This window comes from Eptatretus burgeri, chromosome 10, assembly GCF_056783735.1.
Source record: "Eptatretus burgeri isolate ZD-2024b chromosome 10, Ebu_testis_v1, whole genome shotgun sequence".
Classification (NCBI taxonomy): Eukaryota; Metazoa; Chordata; class Myxini; order Myxiniformes; family Myxinidae; genus Eptatretus; species Eptatretus burgeri.
The window spans coordinates 61069952-61092030 of NC_140970.1; the positions used below are offsets into that span (position 1 = coordinate 61069952).

At 42.7% G+C, this 22079-nt stretch overlaps 1 protein-coding gene across 2 annotated transcripts in view; it reads right to left on the reverse strand.

Annotated features, from left to right (window-relative positions):
* LOC147018686 (endothelin-converting enzyme 2-like) overlaps positions 1–22079 on the reverse strand; it is an 87894-nt gene continuing 65815 nt past the window's right edge. For both annotated transcript variants that reach the window (XM_085898615.1, XM_085898616.1), the window contains exons 13-18: positions 19866–19969; positions 16026–16136; positions 9956–10023; positions 6522–6712; positions 4869–4964; positions 1–557 (exon numbers count right to left, since the gene is read on the reverse strand). In XM_085898615.1, the coding sequence (XP_085754741.1) occupies positions 381–557; positions 4869–4964; positions 6522–6712; positions 9956–10023; positions 16026–16136; positions 19866–19969 (747 nt within the window). In that variant the 3' untranslated portion in view covers positions 1–380. The remainder of the gene's footprint in view (positions 558–4868; positions 4965–6521; positions 6713–9955; positions 10024–16025; positions 16137–19865; positions 19970–22079) is intronic.

The window sequence follows — 22079 nt, forward strand, 5'->3', positions numbered from 1 at the left end:
TCCTGTTTCTGGGACTTTTACTCTACATCAAAACTTTGTACATCAAAACTAATCATTAATCAGAATCATGAACACTGCTGAAAATGCATTACAAATACAAGTTCCTTTACTTGGAACTTAAACACAGGAAGAGGCCATTAAGCCTATCATAATACTGCACTATTGCCAACCTATGGCTGTTTGTACATGCAATATCAAGCAAGGAATCTGCCATGTACTGGTTTTAAAGTCTGGTTTGACTCAGCCAGGGTTTGAATCTCCGATCTCCCAGACTAGGAGCAGACATTGTAATCATTACACCACCGACTGTGGTTACATTTTGCTGAGGCAGTAAAACAATGTACAAATATAGATGCTGGAATCGATGTGCATTGTACTCATCACCACAACGTGCATTTTCTGCTTGGATTCATGGGCGAGTCAAGTGGGCAGTGAAAATGTTGGGAAAATTCTGGGGAGTTGGACAGAGTGCCGAGAACTCTGAAGCGCGCTGGGCTGTGACTGCCTTCTCTCAGCTGTTCTTGCAGGAAGCTTTCGCTCTCCGATGAACACCACGTCTGCACACATTCAAACCCCAATAACCCTTTATTAATGAACCTTGCAGTAGTCCGATTACATCCTGTCATTGCACACGTATACAAGCTTGAGTCCTTACTTTTCCTATCCACTTTTTTTTCTTATCTTCTTTTCCTAACATAGTTTTGTGAAATCTATTGAATTTGCTCAGCAGGAGAATCTTTAGCCTTTAACTGTTAGTTTTCAAAAGGATTCTGCCATTCTACTACTATGACTACTTGGGTGCGATTTGTAAAATTCCCAGTTTGGGGGGGTGGGGAGGATAAAATTGACAGATGTCATGTTATTTTTTTTTTGTAATTTCTGATTTTTACAACTTACAATCTAAACATAACAAAAGTGGCATAAAGCTGAAAAGTCACATTACAATGAAAAAAGTAGCCCTGTGTGGGACTGACGGTTATTTCCCCAACAGTGTTTCATGAAGAGCTTGGCCTGCATCTGGCCATCGGTTTCTGAGAAGATTTTTTCAACAAATTACCTGAATTTGAGGCGAAACCCCCATTGTCAGCCTCTTATAAGGAGCAGATCTGGATGGAGAGCATAACCACATGAGACCTTACTGCCCTGATGCATCGTACAACATTTGGTCAATATCGGTCGGGTAATTTGTGAGAAGATGTTTGAGTCGTTTGTTAACGGACATACATATGGACGGATACCCGGACAGACCCAGTCGATGAGCTTATTTCGGAGAAATAATCTAAATATATCGTTAATACATTTCTCACAATAAAAAAGTAATCTGAACAACAAAGCAGAAGTGTCTGACCGTCTGTCCGTCCCTCAACTACTCCCTCAGTTTTGGGGCGAGCCCCGTCAAACCTTCTGTGTAACGTTTTGGAGTCCCAACGTTTTGGGGTCTTAAGGTAGGTGGGGTTTTCATAAATTCCTCAATACAATTATGATTTTGAGTTTTGATCCGAACAAAGCTGCTCCCCACCTGGATGTAACGTCAGAACGGTGTTTGTCCCATTGCATTTTGTTATATTAATGGTATAGTATTAATCTGTGATTATAATGGTGCCGTTTGGAATGAACATATGGAGAGATCGAGTTTAAACGAGAATCAGGAAATTATGTGAGGGTTTCTACCCATGACAGTCACGGATTCAGCATTTGCAGTTTCGCTATTGACATCATTAAAATACTAGCCGAAACCCCGTCACAGACGGATTCCGTTCCATGAGCCCAATATGACAACCAGTGGCTGCTCTTGTAAGAGCCGGATCCCAGTCGACGTACTCCATGGCCTTACCTAATGAGGCCTACAAAACGTCCTTGTACTGTACACGACATTTTTGGTGTACACTACTCCTTGTGAAGAAGTCCCCTGATTTGTGCACGTGTCTACTTTGACGAAAACCGTGTCAAAACTTTTTCTTTCAGTCCAGGTAACAGTACTGAGAAAAACGTGACGCGACCGCTAGGAGGAGCACAAAATTGGTCCTTCAGTATTAATATATAGATTACCGACCTTACTTATGTTGGGGTCAGCTGTAGTAAGTTTTTTGCTCAAGTCCTTCACGAACCGGCTGTCCATGCCTGATGTTCGACTGAAGGTGCAACAGGAATGTGGAATTTATTGGTTCATGGTTTGGCATTCGCTGTTTCCAGTGTCTGTTTGCATGCGGGCTCCCTGTCATGCATAGATCATTGGGGGGGGGGGGGGGCTACCTTGCAAGTGAAAAAGTAATCTTGGAACTATTTGAGCTCTACATGTACAGATTTAAAATTGATTACAACTGAAATCAAAATTTGACAGGATAATAACGGATTTTAAAATATATTTTTTTAATGTCTGATCAAAATACAGCAATGTAATGATGATGACGTAGTCAATTTCCATTGGTAAATTTTCTGTTTCATGACGTGCAGTTTTGTCAGGTGATAACGGATATGTGGAATGCCATCTGATCCACTTTTTACAGCCAAACAGCATGATCTGTATACATTTACAGCCAAACGAAAGTCCATTACATTAAAAAAAAAATCATGTTTACCATGATGTCCTGCTGTTCTTATACTGTTTGTGTGGTTTGAACAAACTTTTAAAATCAGTGCATGCTCAAAAAGAATGCAGGGTACATTAATTTAAAATATTTTTGATGAGGGGGTCAAATCGCATCCAAACTACGACAACCACTACCACCATAATTATGCCCATCTTTTTGTGGGGAGAGCAGGGGAATGTCTCACGAACCAGGAGGACGGACCTGAAGTTTGCCTGTTGGTGGCAGGAATTTGGACTGTAATATGTTCAGAGTGCCAGACATAACTCACCAACTGATTGCTGCTTGCTCAGTATATTTAAGGTCCACCAGCGACTGCTGGCAGATGCAACACCCAGCTTTTTATTTATTTGTTTATTTAATTATTTATACAAAGTCAAAGCTCGTGTAAGAGCTATGACACAGAACAGATCAGGACACAACACAACAAAGGGGGCAGTATGAGAAGGGGGGAAACACCAACAGCGGGACTGATGGAGAAAGTAGACAAACGGGGGATGCAGGTAACGAGGAGGGGTAAGGGAAAACGCAAAGGGTGGACAATATGGATATACAATATAAGCAAAATTTTTGGAGGGGTGGGATGTGGTTTAATGGGTATAGAAAAGATCGCGGTTTTCGATGGGGGATGACTTGAGATGGTGGTGAACAGTTGCCTTGAAGACCTGGAAGTTAGAATGAGAATGCAGAGAGTATGGAAGGTGGTTCCACAGGTGGGAAACGTATCACATAACGTCCATCCGAGGGATGGCACACTTTGTGATGTGACGCCCTGCCATTCGAAACACCAATCCAACAGTTTATCAACAGGTCATTAATCAAACCCAGACGAGACAACTCATTGCTAAGTGTGTTTCCTCTGCATGATCCTGTGAGACAACGTTTTTTGCAAAAAAACAAACTCATGATAAAAATAAAAATTTCAATTGCAATTAAAGGGTGCCAGGATAGCAGAGAGGTACACACACTAGTCTCTGTAGCTGTCTAACCTGGGTTCGAATCCTGACTCGGGCATAAACTGCCATCCTGGTGCTTCACATGCAGAGTGATCCATTGATGTGTGGTGTTGTCCTTCAGATGGACGTTAAACTTGGCATCGCATCTGTCAGCATTAGTTAGTTAGTGGATGTTAAAGATCCCATGATGTACTTCGTGAAGAGTAGGCGAGTTATCATGAGCACCATGAAGAAATTACAAAGTCCTCCTCCAACCTACAAGGGCACTGAATCATCGACACTGCTCGACCTGCAGTCATGTGCTCCACATGAACGATGATGACCATTCATCCATTGGGACATAGCCCGGTGTTGGCTTAGCGGTTAGGGTGGCTGACTTGGGATCCTAGGGTCCTGAGTTCAAGCCCTGTTGGCTGCTGAATTAATACCAGGTGGGGTTGACTCAGCCTGTCATCCTTCCGAGGTCAGAAAAATGAGTACCAGTGTACTGGTAATAGGGACACTGCATCAACGGCATAGCCGTGTCCCTAAGGAATGATGCAATCAGCAGCCATAAGACTGTACTCAAAAGAGAGAGATCCAGTGGGACCAAGGACCAAGCATTGATGCTGCCGAAACAGTCTCCTGGGTTACTGAGCACAATCTTGGACGGGTCACCACTCCAACACAACACAGGATACCAGCAAGCTGGCACTCATTTTGCCAACCTCGGAAGGATGACAGGCAGTCAACCCCACCTAGTATTAATTCAACAGCGAAGCAGGATTTGAACTCAAGTTCCTTGGATCCCAAGCCCACCACCCATAGCCAACCAACCATTAAGCCAACACCAGGCAGACAATGATGACAATTGCAATGAAATGAAAAGTAAAGTAAAGTGATTTGCAGCACAAACACTTGGCAAATTTACTTTCCATTTACAAAGTTTTAAGATTTTACTTAAGCTCCCTTTGTGTCCAGCCCTTTTCTGGCTGCTGGTTGCATCATTGGTTAGGGGCACAGCTATGCTGCTGATGCAGTGCCCCTATTACCAGTACACTGGTACTCATTTTGCCGACCTTGGGAGGATGACAGGCTGAGTCAACCCCCTGATGTTAATTCAGCAGCCAACAGGTCTAAAAACTCCAGACCCTAGGGTCCTGACTAGGATCTCAAACCACCACCCTAACCACTAAGTCAACGCCAGGCTTTACTTAAGCTAATCTCTCACTTGCAGCGTACTACACTTCTTGTTATTGTCGTAAATTGCTGAAATACAGCTTTGTATCACATCGTTTATTCATATTATTGAACACAAAGTAATCGGTTGACAGAAAGGTCTCACCTGTGCAAAGGCAGTGAAGAATAACTGTTGGCTGGTTAAATTCACCGTTGGCAGGTTACCCTCAGGCCCATGTTCTTTCTCCCATATGTTGTAGGCCTGGAAAGGCAGTGGGGTATTGCAATGAAACAAAAACGTTCCAGAATCCATTCATCAAAATAATTTTAGGTTTTTTTTGTTTTTTTTTTTACCCACAATCTTTTCATTACTGCAGAGTAGTTGTATTATAATTATTGTAACAAAATAGGTGTGTTCCACTGTCTTTCAAAATAGTAGGCCACCATGTAACAGTGTGTACTCTGGTCGAATTTTATTTCCGTGGCTTGACTGTGGCTGGACAGACAATGACAAACCATCCAGTGTATTTCATGGACTGAGACTGCTTCAGGAATACCTAATGAATGATACGTTGTCGGAGCCTCTTTTGTCCGACGAATGGTTAACGCCCGAAATGTTAGCTTCTCCATGCTTCCCACGGTGGTTGGCATACCTCGAGCAACATCATGTCGATTTCATCCAATGTTGTACCTGACCGCTGACGCAGATCAACACTAGCCTCCACCAGCAAGATGAGTTCTTCATTCAATCATTCAAGTTCCTGCCCTGACCCTTGCAAAAAAAGATCTAAATACACCGATTGTCGAGCAACGCAGCTGCAATCACGAGGTGCTTGGAAGACTCGGCACATGACTCAGGACAAAACGTTGCTGCACTCCTGGATAATTGACTGCCGAGAGGTGATTAGCCCATTGAGGGGCCTGGCGAGAAGAGATAGAGAGAGAAGAACACCTCATCTTTCTGTCAAGGATAACAGTACATGATATCAGAGGTGTGTTCCAATATTAGGCATTGATGGATGACGTATCATGATCAACTTGCAGTACTCTGTGCATCATCTATTGCTTTTGAAATGCAGTACAGTAATACAGCTACCACTTGTTAATGTTGCTTTCTGTTTTTTAAGGACAAAATCTTTGATTGAGGAAGAGTAGGGTGGAGGATTGGAAGACATCATACGGACAATAGGGTGAAAAACGAGAGAACAAAGAACTATTGTGCAGATGAATGAATGACACCTGACACAGAGGAAGGTCTGCAGGTAAGAGGATCATGAGTGCGGGGGAGGGTTATCGGGCACAGGAAAGACCACTGGTCGGGATGGTAAACACAGTGACATAGCAGCTGCCTTCCTCTTTGAAGATTTGGAGGGAAGAGTAATCACGGATCGACTCAGGGAGGCAATTCCACAGCTGGGAGAAAGAGGAAATACAGTAGTGAGATGAGCGTTAGGCCTGGACTTTTCAACATGAAGAACAATAAGATTGTTGGAAGAACGCGTGTAACCTGGAGCAAGTTAGTGTGCACAACATGAGGTGGGAAAGGCTCAATGCGTTAAACAGCTTCGTATGGGACCATATTATTGGCAATATTGCCATGAAGAATTGTATGGAGCGTCTGTATATTACGCATTGGGAGATATTGGCAATTTGACAGCTCCCCTCAATTTGTGTTCCCCATTCTTCTTCCTCTCAACTCAAAACCTCCTCTCTTCTTCCTCATCTCTCTGTATTCGCAGACTGAAAAGTTTCCACTTGTAAGTCGTGCTTGCAGTGTCGTCAAAGGCAAAGGTGAGGAAGATGAGCAATTCCCGATTACCGTATATGCTGCTCGAAGTCCTCCTCCATCAGCGATATTCTCTCCCACTGTTTGCTGGCCATTCTCTCTGTTTCCAGCAGCTGAGAATTTCTGAAACCAATTTGCGAGGCAAGCAGTGCGGTTTTTGAATTCCGCCAATGCTCTCTTTGTCCACCAATTCTTCAGGTCTCCCTTTGCATTGAACTGGCGACCTGAAAAGTAAAACAAAGTGAATCATGTAAATATCACTGGATTAGGTTGTGTGACATTCAAAATGTACAATATTCAGAACCACCTTGATTTGTTTGCCATATTTTCATCCTTGTGTCCATATCCATCTTCCTGGAAGGTATTTAAGACCCGGGAAAGCAAGGTCCTGTGTAGTTCTTGGTGACGGACACCATGTTGATGAGACAATGAAATAGTCTTAACCTTGTTTTCAGTGATACATACATGTCTGACATTGTGATGTCTCTGCAGTTTGCACACTGCAATCTTCCTAATTTCGGGAGTCAACCCTCAGTTGTCCTTTCCTTGTTTGAAGCCATTTGTTCCATCCTCAGCAGACTGACGAACCTTCCCCGATCCTCAGCTACCTGATGAGCTTTCCCTGAACTCTGATACCTGACAAGCTTTCCCTGATCCTCAGATACCTGACGAGCTTTCCCCGATCCTCTGCTACCTGATGATGAGCGTTCTCCTCAAACCAACTGCCCAATTTGGCTTCTCCCGGGGCAACGCTCTGCCCCTGAGGTGATCCATACCTCCGCCCTCTAGGACACGTCAAACACTCCTCCCCTCGCTCTCGTGCAGTCTCCCGACACCCCTCCCCGGTCGAGGTTGACATAGAGGTTATACGGCACAATTTCCTTAAACATAATTCCTAACTAATTATTACCATGCACCGCCCCTTATATGGTGCACATTTAAACCAGATATCCGGACATTTCCCTACTTATTACATCAAGATGGGCTAACTACTCGTACATGGACCATGCTACTCTATACATTCCTATCTGCTATATAGGAATAGCTAACCCCCACCCCTCCCCCACAAGTTTCACAATATAGTTGCAGTGATGTTGGCTGATTTCCAAGCTGATTGAATATGACCCAGTGCAAATTATACAATGAAAAGAGCAGAGACAGGATGTGAAAAACCAGCAGAGCAGGTTTTTCGGACATGTGAGCTGCCATCCAATCCTGTTGCAGAGTCAGAGTCGAGGGTAGAAAGAACCTTCTCCACCTTCTCAGGTTTAAAAGAAATTGAGTTCAGGAGCAGTTGGGTACAACAGGGAAGGATGGGTATCGAGATTGAGGGGTTGGGGACAAAATATTTGTGAGCAAACACAGAACTAAGGCATTCAGCCTTCTCACGAGTGAAGTCGACTGTGATGCCATTTGAAGACAGGGAAGGGATGGAAGGGGAGCAGGGAAGGGAGACAGGGAAGGGATTCCCTGAAGACAGGGAAGGGATTCTCCAGAAAAAGACTTGACAACGTGCCACCAGATTTTACAGGAGGGAGGAAAGTTTTAAAGTTCATTTTTGAGGTTCGACAGATGTTTTCTGGCTCTCCAGAGAGTGGACACACACTTGTTGTGGACTTTTTGGAATACACTGTGATTGCCTTTGGTCAGATTTGCTTTCCAAGAAGAAAGAGAAGGCAAGTTGTTTCCGAGCAACTGCCTCACCACAACATTCAGTGTACCATGGGTGGGAAGAACGGTTGGATAAAAGAGCAGTAGACATTTTTGGGAAAGTTCATCATTACCATGTCCAGAAGGGAGGATTTGCCATTGAGAGAAATCCAGGTGAGAAAGTTCACAGATTGAGTCAGTCCCACAGAGTCACAGAAGTCCTTAGTGCCATGGCTGGTGAGAGAGGTCCCAACACCCAGCCAAGTTGCATGGTGACATTTGAAATCGCCACATATGAGGAAAAGAGAGTTGGCATGAGTAGTTAAAAGTTTGTCCAGGTTGTCTGAGAGAGATGTAGATGGAGTCATCACTGTTTGCAGAACAGTATAACACAGAGACAAATATGAGGTGGGAACAGAGAGGAAGTAGCAGCCAGAGCCAGACTCTGCCGCCAGGGCATGGTTCAAGCCTATCCACTTGGAGGAGATAATAACCGGGGAGAGACACTTAGGAGTAAGGCACGTCCTGTGAGAGGAAGGATGGATTCTGTTAAACAGATGAAGTCTGGTTTATCAGCACCAGCCTGGATTGAGAGATCTGTCAAGTTAGAGAGATCTGTTTGTTCTCCAGCATTGCTCCCTCTGCTCTCGAAGTCCTCAAACCAAACCCAGCGACTCCAGGATGCATTCGCCCTTCCAGTAACCCCATCCTGGTAAAACTTCCAAAATTCAGGCTTACTGCACACTTCAACTCTTTTATTCTTTACTTCTCCCATCTATGGGACCACCTTCCAGAGCTTGTTCTGTCTCACGCTTCCCTCCAAGCAGTGCGCCACCAAATCGTGTCATTCTCCATCCTGACCCATGATTTTTATTACCCACATTAACCCTCCGTAACCCAAACCTCTTACTTGCTAATTCCATTGTTTCTTCCCCTTTTCTCTTTTTTTATTTTCATGTTCATGTGTCCCCTTGCCAGTTGTGCCCAATTGTTGCCCTACTACACCACTGTCAATTTTACCTTTTTCTTCCATGAGCCTCACTCTAATAGAAACAATTCTTTAAATGTTTATTGTCATTGTTCTGTCACTTAACCCTCATCAGTTCTTTCCAACACATGTAAATTCTTCCCTTCAATGAAAAAAGGATGTAATTTTGAAAAACAGTACAATAGAAAATTCATTTTCTTGTGGAACTTGTCAATAACCGACAATCAATAATTACTCTGCTTGAAAAAAGTGTGACTAACTATCGTTTTTTTGTGCAAGTAACTTGTATACAAGTTCCGTTGTCCACAATTTTTGTTCCCTGTCCCTCTGACAAGGTCGGAGATGTGGGACATTAAAATGAGCTCCGACCGACCGACCGATCATCTGTCCATGTATTTTTGTGTACGCGATGTTTCAAAAACCGTTGAACAATTAGCTTTCATATTGCAGATATCTATTCCTCATGACGTGATCTCAACCTGATTAGATCATGGCTGTGATTGGCTGAATTATGTTGCCAGGGCAACGATCTCGGTTGGCTCGTGTCCTCTGCTCTATGGGAGCTTGTGTCAAAAAAAAAAAATACACAAGCTGAATTGATATAAAATTGTGATTGGTTGGCTTGAATGATTGGCTTGTGTCCTCAATATTTCAAAAAAACGATCAAAATTTAGCTTTCTAATTACACAAAGCTATTCTTCATGTCAGTAAAAATGCGGGGGACCTTGGGTAACAGCTCCATATTGTTTTCTCTTTCCTCAGTGTAATAACTGAGTACAAAGTTTACTTGGAAATAACTGAAGTTTGTGCGAGGAAATAATGTTGTTACCTTGGTTATCAAAAGCATGGCTCAGTTCATGACCAATAATGGATCCAAGAGCTCCAAAATTAATGGACCTGCACAAGAGAAAAAAAAAGAAAGACATTAATTGATTTCGGAGTAACTGGGATGGGTGCATTGGGATGTCCCCTCTCACAGCTATTCTTGGCCATTGATAACAATGGGGGATGAGAGGGGGGTCTTGCCTGCAAGAGGGGGGTGTTCCAATGCACCCAATTTTCCCCTACCACCCCAGCCAATGACCTACTTTTATCTGAAGCCTTTATGGAACATCGAACATCCATAAGCTAGGGGACAACTCAACATTACCTCCAAAGGAAAGCACACTCAATGATGTAACATGATATTTATAGTGTTACAATGAGAGTTTGTAGCCAGATCCTATTCTATCAGGATTCAAATGCAGAGTAGATGACATAAAATCAAGTAAACTAACTTTGAATTGGTCATTCCACTCCAATAAAATATTTCCTTAAATGGTAACTAACTCTTCTTATGGAAAGCTGAAGGTTGCAATGAACTTCCATTGAAATGGTCGGAACAGTAACTGATAAATAAGAAAGTCGCTCATCGTATGAAAGCAAATTTAAGAATGAGGGATATGAGAGGAGACTGTGCAACAAAGCCCGAAGGTTCTTTACTAGATCTATCTGCACAGGTAGGCGAGTGAACTCTAAACTTCGGTTTATTCCAAAGTTAAAGGAAAAACACTCCGATGCAGCATATAGTCCGGGAGCCAACCGATCAAAATTAAAAAAAAATTGCCCGGTCTGCTATAAAATTTTTGTGTTGATTTTCATAAAGAGACACCCTTTGAGTATATGAAAACCAATGTTGGCAATGGTGAAACTCTTGCGCAACAACACAGTCAACACTTTTGCGAGCCCCCTCTGATAACACAATGTTGGCAAAAGCGAAGATGTAGGATGGGGGTAGGGGTAATTCATATTGTCCTAAAATCATAACCACTAAACCTATATACACAAATGACCCCTCATATTAAAGAGGAGTTCATTTCCTATATCACAATTGGTGATTTAACCTACCTACAATTGACAAGGTTATATGTCAAACAACAAAAGATTTATGTAACTCAGAAATGCTTGACTATCAATGGGGTCAGGAACAAGAACATACTTTTACATGCCATGGTTTTAAGGAAGATAAAATTAGAAATGGATTAACACAATATTGTGACATGAAACATCCTCTTCAGAGGAAGAGTCACTCTCTGAAACAACTCCACCACATGAACCTCTCTGACCAAGGCATATGCATGTCACTCAGCAAGGCACAGCAGCCTTTTTGCATGAACATCGTTTCAGACATTTGGATAATTTGCACATGCAAGACACCGTTTTGTCTATGTTTGGCTTGGCTGGCTTAGACATGAGAATTGGGACCAGTTTTCCATTGATAAGGGTTCTGCCAAATGTTGTGGCTGGGGGAAGTGCTCGGTCACTGAGATGTGCACGTCTATACAGAAGCAATTGATACAATGCTCTTAAAACAAGGAAGTAAAACGCATCTTCTGTTGCTGGCAGTGACCTAAGGTCTAATTTTGAAGAGACAAACATATGCTGCCTGAGGGTATCCAAACAGCTGAACCCTTTTTGGCCATACAGAGCAGTCCAGCATACTCTGGCCTCATCAATGACACATTCTGTTGCTGCCATTTCACTATCTCTTCCAAAATCAACAAGGTGGGGAAGGTTTCCTATCAGTCCCAGAGAAACCTGTGCCGCTCTTCTTTTCACAGGAACACAGGCATCATCCCAACTGACTGGAAGAGGGGCCTTGTTGTCCCTCTCTGGAAAGGGAAGGGTGATCGCCAAGACTGCAAAAACTACCGAGGGGTGACGCTGCTCTCAGTGCCGGGCAAGGTCTTTGCTCGGATAATTCTTGATAGGGTTTGCCACCATCTGCTTGAGCACCAGCGTCCAGAGCAGTCAGGCTTTACACCAAAGAGGTCAACGATTGACCGTATCCTTGCACTTCGTGTCCTCGCCGAACGCAGACGAGAGTTTTGGCAGGGGCTGCTTGCAGCCTATGTTGATCTCTGTAAAGCGTTCGATTCAGTGAATCGGGATGTCCTCTGGAGGATTCTTGGTCTTCGTGGGGTGCCACCGAAACTGATCGATCTGATGTCTGAACTCTACTCAGGTACTGAGAGTGCTGTGAAGTGTGGTGGTACCATCTCTGACTTATTTCCAGTTGTTACTGGAGTTCGTCAGGGATGTGTACTTGCCCCCACACTTTTCAGCACTTGTATGGACTGGATTCTAGGGAGGATGTCGGAGAGATCAAGTTGCGGTGCATCGTTTGGCAATGTCAAGATCTCAGACCTTGATTTTGCAGATGATGCAGTCATCTTTGCGGAGACTTTAGACATCCTCTTGGGGGCCCTCGAGGTGCTGAATAAGGAGTCGGAGCCGTTGGGATTACGGATTTCTTGGGTCAAAACTAAGATCCAGGCTTTCGGTGACATCTTGGATGCTGCTGTCCTGTCTGTGTCTGTTTGTGGTGAGGATGTTGAGGTCGTGAGAGATTCACTTACCTTGGCAGTGATATTCATGTCTCCGCAGGTTGTGAGCCGGAGGTCAATAGACGTCTGGGTCGGGCCTGGGGAGTCATGGATTCACTGGATCATGGGGTGTGGCGCTGCCGGTACCTGTGCGGGAGGACGAAAGTCTGAGTCTTCAGGTCCTTGGTACTTCCAGTCTTGCTCTATGGGTGCGAGACTTGGACTTTGACCAAGGATCTGAGACGGAGACTTAATTCCTTTGGTACCAGGTCTCTTCGGAGAATCCTTGGCTATCGCTGGTCGGATTTTGTGTCCAACGAGCGGTTGCTGAGAGAGACTCGGATGAGATTTGTTACCTGCATAGTCCGTGAGCGTCAGCTGCGGCTGTATGGACATGTGGCTCGTTTTCCTGACGCTGATCCTGCTCACCAGATTCTCTCAGCGAGGGAGTCTCATGAGTGGGAGGCCAGTGGGCCGACCACGTGCCTCATGGTTGCAGCAGGTTGACCATCATCTCAAGGAGATGGGGATGGGTCTGGCATCTGCCTGGGGGATGGCCAGACGGAGGCCCCTGGAGTACCGGCGGAAAGTGGACGCAGCGACGCGCTGTTCTGGCACATGCTCCCATACCTGACCTGACCTCTTCTTTTCCCCTTCTGAATGGGTAGCTCACTGTGTCACATCCACACAACACATATGTGCACAGAAGTGTAGCTGCGACATCAAGAGGATTTTCTGGTACTTCTTGCTCAACACTTCTACCAGCTCATGAATAGGTAGGTATTGATTCTGCCGTTGTATCCAGAGTTCTTGCAATGTGTTCAAGCAGCAGAAGTGATATATACACAGCATAATTATGTCTGTATCTGTTGCATGCACAACAGCTCGATGGTGATCAAGATATTCCACACAATACGCAAGATGAGCAATAATCCTTGTGTCTGCCTCTTCATGTTCTTCACAAGGTAAGTCCAGAACTGAACTTGATGCTGATGTGATGGAAAGAGTGTGACCTTTGTTTTCCATCATACTACCAAGAATGATGGTCACTCCATCCGGAATAGCTTCAGGACTCTCACAAAGGGAAGTGCCAATGAAGTTCTGAAGATTTCCTTTATTTCTTGGATTCTTCATGAGTAAATTCCAGTCCGGAATTTCTGGACTCTTGGATGGTGAGAATTGTCTTGCCTGGTCTGTCTGGTTTCTCCTCTGCTGCTCATCACCCTTCAAAGTATGGCTATCATCAAAATCATACTGATCACCAATGATGTTGACACAGTTGCACATTTCAGGTTTCAACTGCAGGATACACCTGCTTGCGAAGATACAGCTGGGGAAGTTCACCAAATGTTTTCGCACCCATTTTTTGGTATTTATTTACAAATGCCATTGTGTCTACCAGATAAACTGTGTATAGGTCACTCTGTGGTAATGATGGCAGCTGTAAAACAACATCCTGCTCAGCTTCAGCAATTAGCACTGCCACGAAATCAGACTCGTTGCCTTTGCGCATTACAACCCCCTGTGCTAAGCGTGGATCAACCTCAAACAGGGATGATGGATAGTCTGTCCACTCATGGGAAAATGCAATCTGTCTTGTGACTGGGTCGGCATCTCGATAGAAACACAGCACACGTGTAGTTGCAGTCTCATCTTGATAGATCCTGATTAAACTGTTTCCTTGATGGTTTTGATTTCTTCTGTGAGGAGAAAGTTACCAGCTTCAGTGGTTCAATCTTAATGGAGACCACCTCTTCTGCTTTCATAATGGCTTCCATGCCCTTAGCTTGAGCATGGACCAAGTCTTTTGAAGCATCCTTCTCACTAGTTGCTCTATTGAGCAGAACCACTTGGTTGTTACACTGGAATGGGTTTATCATCTGCTGGCATATCACTTTCTTGATCTCCTCAACATGCATATGTTCTTCTGTTGCCTGCTTCTGTGTTTCTCCATGATGAGTAGATTCCTGTTGGCCTAGATTAGCCATAGACTTTATGTTCTCTGATACAGCTGTGAGAAATGGTGCTGTTTTCACATATTTATCTCGAGCAGCTGGTGCCTGAGATATGCGTTTGAACAGAGATGTCTTCCCTTCATTGTTGTATGTCTGCTCCAGGGCCATGTCACTCCAAACACCATTGAATTTTCCTTTGGAAGAGTGAACTGTGAAGTACCCAACCTGGATCCAGCAAACCTTAACCGAACTGTGTTCAATAGAGTAAGAGGATTTTGGGGTAGGGGTAACTTTGGTTGACAAAAATGTTAATTTTCTCTTTAAAAATTGATAGAACTCAATCAAATTTGCTGTTTTAATTAGCCATGGATACCATGTTCATATCACATTAAGAGAAATTAGTATTCTAATGCAGCATCTGCCTATGATAAGAAAAGTTCTAAAGGCCATCTTCAAAAAACGTTATTTTTAAGGCATTTTTCACAAAATTATGTACTTTTTACGAGGTTTACTTTCACAAAGGCAATTTTTTTTGTCATTTTACAATGCACTGATTGAATTCTTACATTTAGTTCACATTTATTTTTCATGAATGTGATTTTTTAATTTTTTTAGAAATTTTATTGACAATTGCTGTTTTATCAAATTTTTCAAATCTTCCTCAAACAAAAACGGCCGCCAAAATTTTTCGCAAGAGCTTATGAATTGCCAACATTGGTTTTCATGAACTGCAAACATATATCTAAACATCCTGGGGGTGTAAAATTTTATAGCAGAGGCTGTAAGGTCCAACCCTAAAACAGCCTCGTACACAGGTTGGCTCCCGGACTAATAGTTCACAAGAAAGCAACTCTTGACTAGCTGTTATTCTTCCCCTTCATCTTGCTTTCCCATCTACATATCTTTGGAGAGAGAACATTCACAAAAGTCCCTCTCTCGACAAAGCTCCCGTACTTGGGAGATGATTCCATGTCCTTGCTTGATGATCTTGCTAAATTATTCTGTATCCATGCTTCATCTACTTGGTAGATGATTCTACATCATTGCGAGATCTACTTGCTATGTGATTCTTTATCCTTGCTCGATTTACTTACTCGATGCCAAGTGTAAATATTGATCAGAGACGTTTGTTCTATTTCAATCTTATTTGAAACTTAAAGAGCCCTCCCCTGCCCTGCAAACGTAAGAATATTTCAATGATTAGACATTGATTGATCTAAAATTGGAAACCGTTTTTATTTTTTTTTGCCTAACTAACATTTTTCCTCTGGAGGTTTCAGAATACTCTTTCTTTCTTTATCCACCTGTCTTGGGAGAAGTTAATTCGTGCAGAAATTTTTCTGTAAGGCTCACTTAGCTGCGCCTGGATGGGTTTGAGGGTAGAAGAGTAGCAGCTGAAACCCGAATCCCCTCCTGATGACTCCAATGCAGTACATTTGGTATTCCATTTGGTTTTTTAATAAGAGATCCAGATAATCCAAAAATATTAAATCCTTCCATGGTTAGTGGGAACGATAGGACTATAGTTATAAAAACGAGATTTTTGATGTGATTAATACAGTGCTAGTATTTGTCGTACATTGGGTAATCACTGTGGTAGAGTGGAGATTGAAGAACACCTGCTGGAAAGACCATGGAGTTGTCGCTGGAAGAATAGTACGTATTCCCTGTTTGTGGCAACATTGTCCATCTGCAAGTTAAAAAAAAAAACATAAGTGTGAAAATAGTGCAGAATTACATCATCACAAGTATGTTTTCACGATTTGAATCTCCAAGGGTTGGGATTATTTTGCGAGAGAGAAATAATGTATTTAATTAGATAGCATGCAAGGGGCATTCAAAATGTTCTTGGAGTGAGACACTCACAATAGTTCAATATATGTTAAGGTTTTGTTTTTTTCCTTCAATATACCCATCTATATATGTACTTATGCACTATATATGTACTGTATACAATAAATAATAATGCAGGCACAGACTCGAGGCAGAGTTTTGGGGTGTTCATAGTGAGTCAAAAAATGTTTCAAGGCTGCAACCAATCCTGGAGAGATCGCTACTGCGTTATAGGATAGTTGGCTGAAAGTGGCACGATTTTCTAATTTGTTTTAGGACGTCGGTGATAACTCATGTCCTCTTCATGAAAGACACCATGGAATTACGAGTAATAACCTCCACCAATGACCAGTGTTGGCAGACGGGTCCTTCACCTTAACGCCCACCTGAAGGATGGCACACATATTGATGCTTTACCCTGCCGGAGAAACACCAGGTTGATAGTTTATAGGTGAGTTGAGATTCAAACTTTTGAACAGGGTAAACCGCTCAAAGGCGAGTGCAGTATATCTTAACTACCTTACCAGCCCAATGTATAATTAGTCAGAAAATATAGTGAAGTTTTTTTTTAATCTAATGATCCTAAAAGCCTTTGACCAAGGCTTTTAGGATCATTGGTATCTCCTGAGATGAAGCTGAGTCTTTGGGTCTCTCACCCTCTCACTGGAGGCAGGTTGGTGGTCTTTCTGTCTCCTCTCCGGCCTTAACCCGCTCCCTCCCCCCATACTGTATGTGATCTGTCCCCCCTATATTTCCTCAGGGTGCTCAAAAGGTCAACCAAAAGCCCCCTTCTGGTGAAACTGCCAAAATCAAGAATCACTGCTCACCTTCACTCTTTCTTTCCTCTTTTTTCCCACCTCTGGAACAAACCCCCACATTCTCCTCAATCCCACTCCTCCCTCCAGGTCTTCAAAACAACTGTTTACCACCATCTCATGTCTTCCCCCATCCAAAATCTTGATCTTTTCTACCCCCGTTAATCCACCCCAAACCCACCTCCTTCAAATTCCCTGTTTTCCTTCCTGAAAGTCCCTGTAGTACCATCTTATTTACCCCATGTACCCCACCCCCATCCCTCTCCCTTCCAAAGACCTCCTATTGTCTTTGTTCCCCACTATTTTGTGCTTCCCTCTCCCACCCCTCTTGTTTCCTGCCTTGTTATACGTTTCTGTGTATTTGTTCTTACACGAGCCTCGACTTAGTGTACAAAAAAAAAAACTCTGCACACACCTTGTTACACCTTTCCTTTTGCTCGTTTTTGATTATTGTATCCCGTTCTTAGAACTTTTTGAATGTCCCACCTTTTATAGCTCCTTATACTTCCTTTGAACCCTCCTTACACCATTTGTCTGGCGGTTCCCCTTTGCCATGTTTGTGACTTTCAGACCTGTGACGACCCTTAACCTCTATTTTTGAAAACCTTTTTTTCCTCCAAAGAAACGTTAACTTCCAAAGACCAGCAAATCCTCTATTCAAAGCAATACATGTTGCAGGAGTGGCCATAGGGTATAATGAGCACAAGATAGGCTCGTCATGTCACTAATAAATGTCTAGCATGAAAGTGTTTTGTTTCTGTGTCGAATGGTAGGTAGGACATGTGTTGAAGGATTTTTTTGGCAGCCCTCCAGAGTCCCTCCTGCCATTGTGTATGTGTCTAAGCATTCCCATTCCCACACCATTAACTCTTTATGATTTCCCCCATTGGAATCTGTGTGGTTTTTATAAGTTATCTCGCCCTTGTGAGCCTGTTCAAGGCAGACGAGCTGAACGAGGAGATGTAATGTCAGCGCCCCTTCCACTGATGAGAATCCTCTCAAAGCTAGGCTAGTTTGGAGTAAAAAGAGGGAGAGCGGGGGAGGTTATAAAAACGTGATGCAGGGTGCAAAGCACGCATCTCTCATGGGTGTCGAAGAGAGAACCATGGCAAGGGTCATAAGGATAGTTTTTACGGCATGCATCTTGAGTGGTAACGTCGTGTGTGTGTGTGTGTGTGTGTGTGTGTGTGTGTGTGTGTGTGTGTGTGTGTGTGTGTGTGTGTGTGTGTGTGTGTGTGTGTGTGTGTGTGTGTGTGTGTGTGTGTGTGTGTGTGTGTGTGTGTGTGTGTTGGGGAACTACCTAATGCTGCCAGTCCTACAGCATTCCCGGCCCAGTCCGATTTAATCTCTGCACTTCTGGCAAGCCTAAGATCTGCATGTGCTGCAAAACCAGCTGTGCGAAGAGCTGCGTCATGTCGACTCGCGGGCCAGTGTCACGCCATGTGGACTCGTGTGCCAGTGTCACGCAAGAAGAGAATAGCTACTCTCGCCATGATTGAACCACAATGTGCCAGCATAGCACATGCACATGTTTTCTTTATGTCTTGTCTTCCCCTCTTGCTGTCTTCCCCTTGTGAGAGAATCGGCCTAAGATATATTGTGTAAGCCGTCAAAGTCTCATGGGCATGGGGGAAATGAATTAGAGAGAACTTGCAGGGGTATCCGTCATTGCCCGGTGCTGTTCTAATCCTGTTGGCATTTTGAAGAAATCAATTTTTTTTTGTGGGGGCCTAAAACAACTCCCCAACACCCACTAAGGAATGGTGTCAGGTATCACCTTTCACATAGCTGCAAAGGCTTCAGCACTATAGAGCGATTTAAAAAATCCCAAAAAATCCAAGTTTTTCTTTCGAATTTTTTTTGCCTAAAACACTCCCCGACACTCACTGATGAACCTCTGAAAGGTTGATGAAGATACATTTGGCCATCTCTGAGAAAAACGGCAATACACAGACAGACAGACAGACAGACAGATAGACAGACACACAAACAGCTCTCTTGTACTGCAGTGTAGATTCGCAAAACTTATACGATTGCTTCCTTGTGGTTCCCACCCCGTGTATTTAAAATAAACCGTTTTTCCACCACTGGGGTGTCACTCTGTGGCACAGTCCCAATTTGGAAAAAGTAATTGATGGCGTGAGTAAACCCGCGGCCACTAGAAAATTGGCCTGAAAGCCCCTCGTTCGGAGAAATGAAACAGTGGTTCACTCAAGATTCTCGCTCGGCCCAACTCATTAGATGGATAAACCTGTGGCAGGTGACAGGACTCGTCGGAATGCTCTACATCTGAAACCGAAGTAAAGATCTGTTCGGCTTTCCCGGCGAACGGCCCCAAGGACTATCTGTCAACAAATTGGTGACCGTCCGAGTGAAAGATTTGACTTTGTGTCCACCCACGGTCGACCGTAACAATATTACCATCTTAATCAGATTATTATTCGTGTTAATTTGAAATGATAGCACTGTTGGTTATTTATTCTCCCGATGTAAGATATAAGCTTCTCATCGTTTCATGGCCAAGGGTCATGGTTTTAAAATCGTTTAAAAGTCCATTTTTATTTTGAAGTGGAATCTTACTAAATCATAAATTATCATCTTTCATGGTCAATGGCATCCTTCATTCCTTTGCCTCTTTCTGTGAAAAATGATTTCGAATAAAACGAAAAGGTCAGATTTTCACATGAATACGATCCTTACATCCTGAGTGGGGATACACTTTTACTGTGTGTATTTGCGATATACATTTTAATATCAAAAAAAAAAAATACCTGTGATTTCCAGAATCTCTCATCGTCAGGCTCGTTGAAAGCTGATGCAATTCAAACTTGTAGGATTCCAACATGTTGCTGAAATGTTCTTTTGATACTCTAAACTGAAAATAAATGCAGTGTTTTGATCACATCTCAGTTTCATTACACCCACTGTGTAAGAGATAGTTATATATGGAAACCTTTTCACATAATTTACGAGACAAGTCAATACATACTGTCGAAGCATTACTTTAAATGAATAATTGCATCAGAGATTTTGATTCTATTTTTGCTCTTAAAAGCTTGTGATGGAAGAAGATTGATGGGAAAAAAAAAACACAATTGCATGACCTGTTGAATCCCTTAATCTTCATTTTTAAACCAAGGGAGGAGATTGATGTGACATTCATTCAGCGAGTACAGTATTCACTAGTAAGTCTGTCAACTGACACGAGTGGAAGAATAAAATAGGAGTGAATGTGTTAATTTAAAAGGTAAAGAAAAGACTGTTTTACTTTAAGGAAAAAAAAATATCGAATTTCAAAAACAGACTTACAAGTTCTGATTTCTATTAAGTATTCACTTTACATGACCTGCACTATTAATCAAACTAGAGTTCATAGAACACCTTACCCCATGTTGACTGCCGAAACATGGACAGAGGTGGGGTCTACGAGCAGCAAAGCAAAATACTGATAAATGGAAGGGTTTTGAAACTGCCAAAAAGGCGATTCATGTTCAAGTACAGGGCGATTTCTTTTTTCGAGAGCCCTAAATAATTCCCACACACTAAAAACTATATCTTTTGGAGAACAAGACAATGTTTTAGATGTTATGGTTTTTTTTTTACAGACGAAGCGTGGTTTCATCTTTCTTGGCATGTAAATTCAAAAAACACTCGTTTATGGCGAAGCGAACAACCTGATGCAATGGATGAAAGACCATTGCATTCCACAAATATTGGTGTTTGGTGTGCTGTAAGTTGGCAAAGAATAATTATCGGCCCAATTTTCTTTGCAGAAACAGTGAACTCAGAACGTTACATCAACATAATCCATGAGTTTCTTGGGCACCATAAAGAAGACAAAATCAACCAAGGATGTTTTCGGCAAGATGGTGCCACAATTCACACTTTGCGATACAGCATGAACGAACTTAGGCTACTCTTTGGTTACCGTGTAGTATCCAAGTCATTATGGCCACCTCAATCCGCAGATCTTAAGTCACCAGATTTCTTTTTGTGGGGATATTTGAAGGATTATAGTGTACACTACCAAAAAACCCACTCTTGGTGAATCACACACACACTTTCGTGTACAGCCTTGAAGCTGCTGGTTACATCATTGGTTAGGGACAAGGCTATGCCGCTGATGCAGTGCCCCTATTACCAGTACACTGGTACTCATTTTGCCGACCTCGGAAGGATGACAGGCTGGGTCAACCCCACCTGGTATTAATTCAGCAGACATCCATCCATCCATCAGGACCATACTCTGTGCAGAGCATTAGTGCGACCGAAGCAGTCTCCTTGGCTATTGGACACAATCCTGGACGGGTCGCCACTCCGACACAGGATACCAGCAAGCTAGCACTCATTTTGCTGACTTCGGAAGGATGACAGGCAGTCAACCCCACCTGGTATTAGTCAGCGGCCGACACGGCTCAAACTCAACACCCTAGGATCCCAAGTCAGCCACCCTAACCGCTTAGCCAATGCCAGGCTTTCTTAGTGAATTAAAAGCAATAATCAGTGAGACAATCAGCAATATTCCCCAAGAAATGCTTCACTATGTGTCGGAGAGCATGGTGCTTAGAATGAATTTGTGCCTGCAACATGGTGGGGGACACTTTCAGCACTTCATTTAAGGTAATAAATTGTGTGGATCATGTCCTGTCTTTCTGTAACATTAGGCTACATTTACGTAAAAGATTACATTCCAAACTGATATAGTTTTTAGTGTATGGGAATTATTTATGGTTCGAGAATAATTAAAAAAAAATCACCCTGGATATAACTCAATTGAAAATGAAGTTATATACTTATTATATATCGTAAGATAGATATATATATATATATATATATATATATATATATATATATATATATATATATATATACTGTAGTATTATATACTGTAGTATATAATTAATACTTCAGTATATAATCGAGTATATATGCAAGTATATAATTCAATTTAAATAAAATAATGATTTTAAAGATCGCATTAAAAT